Genomic DNA, 11627 nt, shown 5'->3' with positions numbered 1-11627 from the left:
TTTTCAAAGTTTAGTGGTCTTCTATGGTGATTTAGCGTCATACCACAATTATCGGCAAACAGTTACTTCGTCTTCCTTCAGATAAGGTCAACGATGAAACTTAACCAAGTCCATCGCATGTTACACATCTAACATAGCGGGGAAAATACAGCAAAAGAAGCATTTTCATTTTCAACTGCAATCATTTTTTTTCTTGTGTAAGCAAACAAATACTACTACCATTTATCGACTATTTACAATTTCCTTTATAAGGTTATCTATCATCTCATTCACTAATAATCTACAGTCTATCTTGGATAAGATAGAACACGTCCAAGCACAAACGCAACATATGAACTTTGTTGTTCATTCTACTTGCAACATACCAGCCCATCTGCATTCAACTGCTTGCGTCCAAATATTTGCAATTTCAGTTCACAAGACTTCTCGGATGCTACACAAACCAATTCGCTGTACAAGCATCTCATTTGAAATTGATCCTTGGCTTGCACATTCCTAAAAGCATCAGATCAGTACTTGCAGACATAAGAGTATGCTGACATACATAATAGACCTTAAATTTTTCCCTTAACAGTGAATACTAATTCTAAGAGTGGCAGTAAAGAATTAATTGTGGACCTCAAGTCTAAGGTGACTTGTGAGATTGAAAAGGCTGAAGCAAAAACGTTTGTCTCTTCCCAAAGGGAAACTTAACTCAATAGTCTTTTATAAGCCCATTTTATAAAGAAGTAAGATTTCTCAATGCTACCAAAAAGCATTTTCATATCCCCTCCCATATAAACTTTCCTCCCTCCTGAGTTTGTGGATAGGAAGACAGAACTAGAGTAGAACTCCCTATAAATTGACAGATGAAGAGGGTATTTACCTCAGTACAATTGACAGCAGAATTTATGGGGCTGCAGGACTTGAGAAATTTGACAGTGGCTTCTTTACGAATGGATGTTCCAGTAGTTCAGCTGCAGTTGGCCGATCATTCGGATTAACTCGCAAACATCTATTTATGAAATCCTGAGCTTCTGCCGATAACGTATCTGGTAAGGGAGGAGGTTCGCCTCTACCTATCCTGAACAGTGCTTGCATCTGTCGCACAAACCAATGAAAAAGAGTTTGACATGTGAATCTCCGCAATACCTGAGGTAAACTAGAGGTTTTTCTAAGCCATAAACCATATTTTATTTCTTCTTTGCCTATTCATATTTAATGAAGTGCCATTGTTTTAAGTAACATCTAACAACATTCAGAATGTCTTCCTTTTGGCAATAAGAAACTACGTCATTCAGGACTCATATTGTTGTAATAATTAGGGTATTTACCAGGACTAACATTCTAAAATAAAATCACAGACAACAATATAATAAGAATTTAAACAATAAAAAACATTTTCGATGAGATATTGTTTGTTCACATTTCTAGTTAAACTTTTTCCAAGAATATAAGAGACTTAGACTGGCTTTATAATCTCATGCAACAGATGCTGCCTCTGAATTTTAGATCAGCTACAGCTACAGAAGATCTATTACAATTGACGTGGGAAAAATAAAGAGCAAAAAGACTAATAAACGCTTATGCTGAATGAAGAATATTTTCAGGAAAATTTATACTGGCAGTCAAAAGAGAAAGCATAAAATTAACATACAGCTGCTTCACTGCAGTTGTCTACTACTAGATCGTGAATGTAAATTTCTTCAAAATATAATTTTCACTAAAGCTTTGCATTTGAGTTCATAATAACCTCATTTGACCCTTTTTTTAAAAATGAAGTATAACCTCCTATTTGACTTTAGGCTATAACTTTCAGTGGTTTCATACATTAAACAAGCAGGAGAATAATTTTAGAATTGGGTCAAATCATTCCCATACTCCAACTCAAACAAAACAGATGTTATAAATCAAGTGCTGCAATTCCCATACAGAAAAATTCGATTGTTGAGCTATAACATACCCCTTCTAAGTGAGAATAAGGAATTTGGCCAGTTAACATCTCTAAGACAGTGCAACCCAGACTCCATATATCAGCAGGAAGCCCATATCCGTTGTTCTTCCTATTAACGACCTGAAATAGCTCAAAGACAAATTTTATGAGCCAAACTTGTAAATATCTAGAACTCTTTCTTTTACTATATTACTACACTCAAACAATAAGAAAAAAATGCAAACAGATTAGAGCAAAGAGTAAATTTGATCATCAACAATATGATCACCTGGAAATCATCTTTAATATGGCAAACTTAATGGGTGAAGTATGCGACAACATCTCCTAGGCAGATTAACTAGAAGTGTTATGATTCTCCCAACAGACATTTGCTTCAGCAAAGATACATGAAAATCTACTCCTAAATGGTCACGTTGTATCTCGTTAGCTACATAATTGCACAAGCAAATTTTATCCAAACTACTGTGCCATTTTACAACACTTTACACATCCTTTACAGCATAGACATGTGCAACTTGCATGTATCTATCTTTTACCAAACCTAAGCGACCACTTATAGAACATTATGTAATAGCTTCTCATTAAAATGAATTAATTTTTTTATTTATTTTGAAAATGAATTAAAATTTTAAATGGAACAACAAAATGCGTCGATACAGGATGAATATTAGAATGGCAAAGAAACCCCTGAGTGAGGCACTAGCAGCAACTACGCCTAAATCCCAAGCTAATTAGATCAGCTATAGGAACCCTCGCTAACCATGTAGTTCCATTTAGACCCCTATCAATCAAATATTTGAAAATTTAGGTCATCTAGTACCAAACATTCTCTACATTTTCTATTGTCGTACTAATCTCTAACAAAACTAAAAGACTCCTATTGAACTAAACGTTACTCACAACTAACTGATATCGCCTATATGGATCTTTTTCTTTCATTGTGTGCTATTCTGTGCTAAGTCTGCATAGGGAGTGCGGGGCAGATAAAAAAACATCAACTTATTGTACATGCTGAAAGATTGTATCCGCTACTTTTTCCATGACCCCAACTACTTTTGGGCATGCACATCTATGGTGTGCAATTTTTTTTTATTTTTTTATTTTTTCTTTTTTTTGGGGTGTGGGGGTGTGGGGAGGGGAGTAGGAATCATAGACTTCCAAGTTTCAAGAAATTCTGATGCAGGACAAACCTCTGGGGCCATCCAGAATGCAGTTCCTTTGCAAGATTTTATGTCATTCAATTTTGCTGCCTGTAAAGAAATTTAGCAAGTTACAAGACTGAAGGAAATAGAGAGGTCTTAATTTGTTTCAAGAGACAGAGTAACTAGGTATCAAAATGAACCAGGGTGAATAGAAGTGGAACAAATAAGAGAAATTCATATAGCCGACTCAACTAGTTCGCGATTAAGACTTAGTTGATTGATTGATATAAGACCAACTAAAGGAAAAGACTACAGACTGCATAACTATCTCACCTTTGCCAGTCCGAAATCTGCAAGCTTCACAGAACCACTAACATCCACCAAAATATTGGCACACTTAATGTCCCTTCAAGAAGAGCATAAATAGAAATCTTAGAATAAGAAAGAAGAAGTTTCCATGACATCATGTAAAATGTACTTGAACTTTCCAGATTCTCACTAGTCATACAGATATTATTTTCACAGAAAAGTTTTTTGACCACTCTGATATGTACAGAACAACATGACAGGCTAACAGCTATTAGATCCTGTTTCCCCCAATCATCCTCCTTTTTACCAAAGCCAGTAGCAACACTTATTTGACAACCTCCTAATTAGAGTTCTTTGCAGATATGGAGGAACAAAGCTATTGGTAAGCTGCAAGGACCACATCTAAAATGCGCTCATACAAGCACATCACATCGCATACACCTTCCAAAAGTTCCCCAATAAGACCACTCCATGAGCAACAACAACAAAAAAATACCCAGTATAATCCCACATAGTGATAGGTAAAGACCTTACCCTTACCCTTTTGGAAAGGTAGTGTGTACACAGACGTTACCCTTACCTTGTGAAGGTAGAGAGGATGTTTCCAATAGACAATACCACTCCATGAGCCTCTTCTTCTTTTATTTATTATTATTATTATTTTGATAGGTAAGTTCCATGAGCATATTGATCTGCAGTCCTTGTCCTACCATATTGAGAAAGAGAAGAAGTTCCCTTCTCTCTCTAATTTCTCGGAAAAGAGCACACAGCTGCTAGGGAAAGCAGATCAACAAAATGGCATATCCATCAGACGTTTTTGTCCTATCATATTAAAGAAAGATAAATAGTTCCGGCTCTTCCTCTAGTTTCTTGAGTAAGCATTCTGGTGCTCGAGCAGAACAACCTAAAGCCCCGAGAATGTAAATGCAGAAAGCACAAACTTATCGATCCGCCTATGATAGTCTTCTTCATAGATTTGATGAAGACGAAATAATTATTTGTGCCAACTTCAGCTCACATGAAGATACCAGGATAATGCTGTAGCTTGGTGATATCACAGCAAGATATTCCAACCAAGAAATGCCCACAGATAATCCACTCAGACCTAAGTCATTTTATTTAGAAACATGGTATGACGATTGATGACTAAATGGTCTTCTAGCGATGGAAAGATAAGTTCGCATGCACACATCTCAGCAAAGAATCAAGACACTGGTCACTGCTCATAATGACCACAAATCAGTAATGTAGAGAGAACATATGTATCACCTGTGAATCACATTTCTGGAATGAAGATAATGCAACCCACTCAAAATTTGCCTGGTGTAATCTGAAACATGGGAATCACGCAAGCGATACTTGCGGTAGACACTTGCAAGTGAACCTTTTGTAACAAGCTCAAGAAAGATATACAGTTTGCTCTCGTCCTGAAGATAGAAGAACATTGTGAATTTGTAAGTAAAATATGAGAAGAATAATTTTCTCATAAGTTTGTCGTTACAAGATCAATGTCATCAGATCTCCATTTAGCAGATGATGCTACCAATTAAACGATCCAACTCTCAACTAACCTAAACAACTGCAGAAAAGAGTTTCTCTATTCAAACCATCTAATAGTACCTTTGTCCATGTAAAGCACAGTTTCACTATAATCTAACTTACACAGCAAAAACGAAGTAAATCTGAAGAAGATGCATAATCCGGATATGATAGCATACCTTCTCTGTTCCATGATAGCGAACTATATTTTTATGTCGAAACTGACTTAGAAGAGATATCTCCTGCACAAACAAACAAGGTGCTAGGAGAATGGGAAAAATAATAGCCAAAAGATATGTAGTGAAATGGCCAATAGATGCAGAAGTATACCTGTTCCAATTGATAAAGGCTTTGCTGGTTTCCTGGGTCAAATAACGAAACTTCCTTGACCGCAAAAAAGAATCCATCACTGTGTGCAGAAGAATAAGGAACGAAATTTAAAAATCATATTTTTTTACTTATTAGAAGAAAGATGAGTTATTACAGGAGTAAAGGAGATTAGAGTTGAAATATGTCCTTTCAGACCTAAGTTAACATGTTTAACTAACAAGACTATATTAGAAGTTATATGCTTTTTTTTGATAAGGTAAATTGTATTAATCAAAAGGGAGAGAACTCCCGTATACAGGAAGTATACCAAAGAGTAGAGAATTTACATCAGAACATGATTCTCTACCAAAGACGCCCAATCTACTATACAAGTAGGGGCTATATGAGTGCACCAAAAAGCGATCAAAAATAAAAGACTATTCTTAAAATGTGAAAAAGGAGACTCAATCCCCTCAAAAGCTCTCCTATTTCTCTCCCCCCAAACTATCCACATGAGAGCTAACGGGACGAACTTCCACGCCTTTTGATTTCTTCTTCTACGGAAACCGGCCCAGCTATATAACATCTCCTTTACAGTGCTTGGCATCACCCATTGAACACCAAAAAGATTCAGGATTGCCCTCCACAAAGCCGAGGGCACAGGGCAATGCAACAAAAGATGATCAACTTCTTCCCCTGAGTTTTTACACATGTAGCACCAACTAACAAGTGTAATTCCTCCCTTTCGAAGATTTTCAGCAGTCAAGATCACACCCCTCGCCGCTAGCCATGCAAAAAAGCACACCTTTGTGGGCGCCTTAGGAATCCAGATCGAGGAGTATGGAAAAGTGGCCTCCTCTCTCACCAACATACTCTAGTAAAAGGACTTTACGGTAAACAAACCATCACCACGCAAACCCCATCTCCAAGAATCACAAGATGGTCGGGGCCTGTCTTGCCCATATAGTAGTGTCAACAAATCTTGGAGCTCCGCTATCTCCCAATCTTGCATATTCCTTCTAAATGAAAGGTCTCATACTACCCCCTCCATGCTCCTTACGAATCTGTTGGACCATCAATTCCTTCTGATTTGAAACTCTGAAGACGTAAGGGAATGAGACCCTCAGAGTATCCTCTCCACACCACCTATGATTCCAAAAGTTGATTCTCCTCCCGTCTCCCACCCTGTAAGTGATGTTGCCATTGAATGCTTCCCAATTCTTCATGATGCTCCTCCACATGCCACACCTGAAAGGTGTTGTGATTGCCTTGGTCCTCCAACCCCCTCCCGTGGAATCGTACTTTTCTACTATGACCTCCGTCCATAGGGCATGCTCTTCTACCCCGAATCTCCACAGCCACTTCTCCAATAAAGCTTTGTTGAATACCCTAAGATCTTTTACTCCAAGTCCACCCCACTTCTTTGGGGAAATGACTGTCTGCCAATTCACTAGATGAAACTTTCTAGTTCCATCCGCCGCATCCCAAAGAAAATTCCTTTGAAGCCGCTCCAGTTTTTCTGTGATGCTCACCGGCGCTTGCAACAGGGACAAGTAATAGGTGGGCATACTCGATAAAGTGCTTTTGATAAGCACTTCCTTACCGCCTTTTAGACAAAAGGGGTTGCTCTGATGGCAATCAACCTCCACTTCCAACCAAAGAGGTTGTGAGTTCGAGTCTCCCCAAGAGCAAGGTGGGAAGTTCTTGGAGGAAAGGATGCTGGGGGTCTATTTGGAAACAGCCTCTCTACCCCAGGGTAGGGGTAAGGTCTGCGTACACACTACCCTCCCCAGACTCCACTAAGTGGGATTATACTAGGTTGTTGTTGTTGTTGTTCCTTACCGCCTTTTGACAAATATAGTTTCTGCCAACCTGCTAATCTTTTTTCAACCATTTGGATCACTGGATTCCAAACCGTAGTATCCTTATGCGACGCGCCCAAAGGGAAACCCAGGTAAGTAGAGGGGAGGGAGCCCACCTTACATCCGAGAACATAAGACAAAGCATCAATATTAGCAACCTCACGCACCAAAAAAATCTCACTTGCCGAGGTTGATTTTGAGTCCTAATACTATCTGAAACCACTGCAGGACCTGCTTCAGGTAGGTCAACTGATCTATATCGGCATCACAAAAAACCAGGGTGTCATCCGCAAAGAGCAAATGAGAGACTCTTCGAGCACTGAGCACCCCGATCGGAGCTGAGAATCAAAAATCTCACTTGCCGAGGTTGATTTTGAGTCCTAATACTATCTGAAACCACTGCAGGACCTGCTTCAGGTAGGTCAACTGATCTATATCGGCATCACAAAAAACCAGGGTGTCATCCGCAAAGAGCAAATGAGAGACTCTTCGAGCACTGAGCACCCCGATCGGAGCTGAGAATCCTCTCAAGAAGCCTCCGCCCGCCGTACGATCCATCATTTTACTCAGAGCATCCATCACTAGAATGAATAGCATGGGGATAGAGGGTCACCTTGCCTGAGACCCCTAGAGTTGCCAAAGAAACCACACGGGCTGCCATTAACCAAGACAGAGAATCTGACTGAGGAAATGCAGAACTTGATCCATCCCCTCCATTTTGCCCCAAACCCCATCCGCATCATAATGAAATCCAAGAACTCCCAATTGACATCGTCGAAAGCCTTTTAAAGGTCCAACTTGCATAGTAAGCCGGGTTCTCTATTTTTCCTTCTGGAGTCTACAAGTTCATTTGCCACCAAAGCAGCATCCAGGATCTGCCTACCTTCCACAAAAGCATTTTGGGAGGACGAAACAGTCACGTCAAGAACCTTCTTAAGTCTGTTGGAAAACACTTTAGAAATAATCTAGAAACCATCAGGCCCGGGGGCCTTATCAACAGCACAACTAGACACAACCTCGTGTACCTCCTCCTCCTCGAAAGCCCTTTCTAGCCACTCGTTGTCTCCCTCGCCTATGTGGTTGAACTCTATTTCCCCCCAAAGTCGGCCTCCAACTAACTTCCCCTTTGTATAAGTTCTCATAAAACCCCATTATCGCCCATTTTCCCTCCTCCTCTCCCTCAATCATCACCCCATCCACAACTAAGGACTCTCATAAAACCCCACTAGCAGGCCCTTCCAGAAATTTGTAAGCTCACCACCAGTACAACCTTCAGAACATTATTGCAGTCACACCAAATTGAACCAAGAAAATCGCTTTCTATAAAATGAAGATTGTCTGTACTAGAGGTTTTGTTAGGAATATGAAGATTCCCTAAGCATACAAAATTACACACACAGAAATAAGATGAGTAGATCATTCCTTCTGTCGGCTCCGTAGGAGTATAGGAGCAAGGTGAGATAGATAGATGTTAAATCTTACAGTAGCTAATTGTCGGTCTTAGAACACCCCCACCCTTCCCCCTCCCGCCCAAACACACACACACACACACATAAATATAACCATGTATGACAAAGAGGAATGTATGTCAGGAGACGCAGTCTATCTGAAAATGCAAGGAATCAAGAAGTACAAGAGGACAAAGGGCAGAACAAAGATTCCATTTTAATAAGAATAAATATTGTAGTTTGGATGCCCAAGCTGATACTTGCATGTTCACTTTACTATAAGCAGCTGGAGTGAGGGAGCTTTGGCTTACCTATCATATGGATTCTTCTCCTATGTGTCAAAGAATCAACGCTTAGGCCTAAATAGCTAAATTTGATCAACATATAAATCCTTTATCACCTTTCTTGGTCTATGGTTTTCTAAAGGTTTTCTCGCTTCCCATCTTTTATTTTCCCAAAATCAAGATATTCTGCTTTACGAATTTATAGTACAAAATATCCGATCCTCTTTTTAGGATTTCAGACTTTATTGATTATTGCTGGAGTTGATGCCTAAACAAGCAGTGTTGGTAGTGTAGATAGTTCTATGCCTTACAAGATCTAGAAGCATGTATCCCTTGGTATGGTCTTAGATCTAGAAGCATGTATCCCTTGGTATGGTGAAGCAATTTTTTACACTGTTGCTAATAAAATTTAACCCGTGGCTTTATCTTTAATCATGAATACTAGTCAGATCATGATAAAGAACTATATCATGATTCTTTTCTGATCAGAGATAGCCAGAAGGTGAGGAAGCTAATATACACCTGAGAATGTTGTTTTCCCCAGAAGAGTCTAATAGCACCAATTTGTTGAAGATATGTCCAAATAAACTTAGCTTCAAATTGCGGATAAGCAAGCAACCTAGCTCTAAGATACACAATAGCTATTCATGTGTGTGGAAAAGGAATGACGTAAAAATGTAATCACTTACTCAGTGAAGCCTTCATACACGGTTCCAAATGACCCACTACCAAGAAAATCTCCCTTTTGCCAAGATTTTATACTGGGAGAACCATTTGGAGAAACAGAATATACAGGCTTCAAAATCAATGTATAGGATTCATCACTCTGTGAGTTAGAGCTTATATTTGAGACAGCGCTAGTGGATTCACCACTAGGTGATTTGGAGCTTGTCTTCGATATAAGGCTGTAGGAACCATGACTCTGTGATTTAGAGTTTAAATCTGGAACATCCTCAGCAGCATCTCTTACACCTTCCACATAAGACTCTGAGCTTGTCTGTGATACTTGAGAAGCACTTTTTACAAAATCCTCATTACGCTCTTCATTCTTAGCAATAATGTCTCCTACTTGCTCGTTTCCAAGTATGTCGTCGGAAGTGCTCTCAACATGTGACGGTGAAACCATATCTTCATCATCTGCAGGACCAAAACTTTTGATAAAATCCCAAGCAGATGTGAACTCGTCCACGGGCGATGCTGGAGAAGCCAGCCTTGGTGGCCTAGAACCCCTAATTCCACATTTCAGATCCGTAGGCAAATAATCATCCTCCAGTTCACTAACCCTAATCTTAATCCCATTTTCAGGTGAAGAATTTAAACCGTGATTCAATTCACCGCCAACAGTAACCCTAACACCATTTCTAACACTGTCAGAAACCTCATCCGAGCTCTCAAACTCATTCTCAGAGCTGAAACGGTCCGAGTGAGAGCATGGTTTGGTCTCTTCCTCCGATTCACTAGACGAAACCTCAATCACATTTTCCGGCGAATCATTTAACCGGCGGTTCGATTCATTTGAGGTCTCGAGCTTATAATCAGAGTCACGGCGGGAATCAGCAAAACGAGAGCTGCGCAAACGGTCAGAACGGGAGCAAGGTTTCCGAGCTTCCCAAGCAGCTACAGGAATCGCAAAGTCTTCAGGACCTGAAAGCCCTAAAGAGCGGCAAATAACGTCGAATTCACCGCCAACACCGTCGATTCTGAAGCTTGTACAGTCGGTCAAAGGATAAAGGTCAAGCGACCGAGTCCGGTGAGTAGGCTGATCTTCGAACGACGACGGAGATGACGGCGTCGACTGTGAAGCGTCGTAATCGACGTTCCTTAGGGCGTTTCGCCGGTCAAGTCGAGGCCTTAGCTTCTTCTGCTTCGCATACATCCCTCAATTTTCACACACAGAAAGACTTCACCTTTGGTCATACGTACATGTACGTATACGTAAGTTTGGGAGAGAAACTTCGAGAAGGAGATGGTAGTATAATATTGAAGAAATGAGGAATTCAGAAGAGACGGCGGTGACTGCATTTGTCAAAACACACTGGAGCTGATTGCTACTTTGGATCTTTCGCTGCTTTTTCACCTTTTTCAAGTAAAGCACGGAGGGAAAGGGTAAAATCTTGACGCAGTGCCACGTGGCAGCGTGTTAACGGACTAATATATATGGATTATAATAATAATATCATTAAGGTAATGATTAAAATATAATTAACTATATAATAGTTGAATCTTGATTAATATTGATGCAAGAAAATTGATTTTTTGATAGACATTCTCCTAAACTATATTTACTAAACACATTTTTTCCTTTCCGTTCGATGGGGTTTGTGAGCACGTAATTCTTGCCCCTAGAAAATACTTCTACAAAATCCACAAAATAAATTTTCTAACTATTTTGATTTTATAGAGTTTTTAGGAATTCCTTTTTAATTGTTTGTTTACGTTGTAGCTGTATTTTTATGCATATTTAATATTTTTAAATCATGAAAAATGCCATAAAAATGTTCAAATCTTTATTGCATAGTATTTTAAATTTTTATTTGCATTTAGAATTTAATTACGTTATTAAAATGCATTATTAAATAAAAAATACAAAAATACAAGGGTCGTATTTATATTTTTAGCTTTTAGTTTAATTTGATAATTTTCTTTCATTAGGGATAAGTTGATTAATTAGTAAGCTAGGTTTAATTTTAAAAATTGATTTTAAGTTAGGATTTCAATTAAAAATCAAAGGAAGCTAAACAAGGAAAAAAGGGAGGTTTTGTTTTAAGTTGAAACCGGACTGGGCCAATTTTTCATGGCCC

The 11627-nt window shown here is 39.1% G+C and overlaps 1 protein-coding gene across 1 annotated transcript; it reads right to left on the bottom strand.

Annotated features, from left to right (window-relative positions):
* Positions 1-146: 146 nt before the first annotated feature.
* Positions 147-10833, bottom strand: LOC104227266 (mitogen-activated protein kinase kinase kinase 1-like). The gene is made up of 9 exons (XM_009779483.2): positions 9516-10833; positions 5254-5332; positions 5103-5165; positions 4654-4811; positions 3409-3481; positions 3124-3183; positions 1943-2053; positions 866-1080; positions 147-495 (listed from the first exon to the last, which is right to left on the bottom strand). The coding sequence occupies exons 1-8, from the start codon at positions 10700-10702 to the stop codon at positions 889-891; spliced, it is 1923 nt and encodes a 640-aa protein (XP_009777785.1). The 5' UTR covers positions 10703-10833; the 3' UTR covers positions 147-495; positions 866-888.
* Positions 10834-11627: the final 794 nt, after the last annotated feature.

The sequence above is a fragment of the Nicotiana sylvestris genome, chromosome 1, assembly GCF_000393655.2.
Source record: "Nicotiana sylvestris chromosome 1, ASM39365v2, whole genome shotgun sequence".
In the NCBI taxonomy this organism is placed as follows: domain Eukaryota; kingdom Viridiplantae; phylum Streptophyta; class Magnoliopsida; order Solanales; family Solanaceae; genus Nicotiana; species Nicotiana sylvestris.
This window is presented reverse-complemented; position numbering and strand designations above follow the sequence as displayed.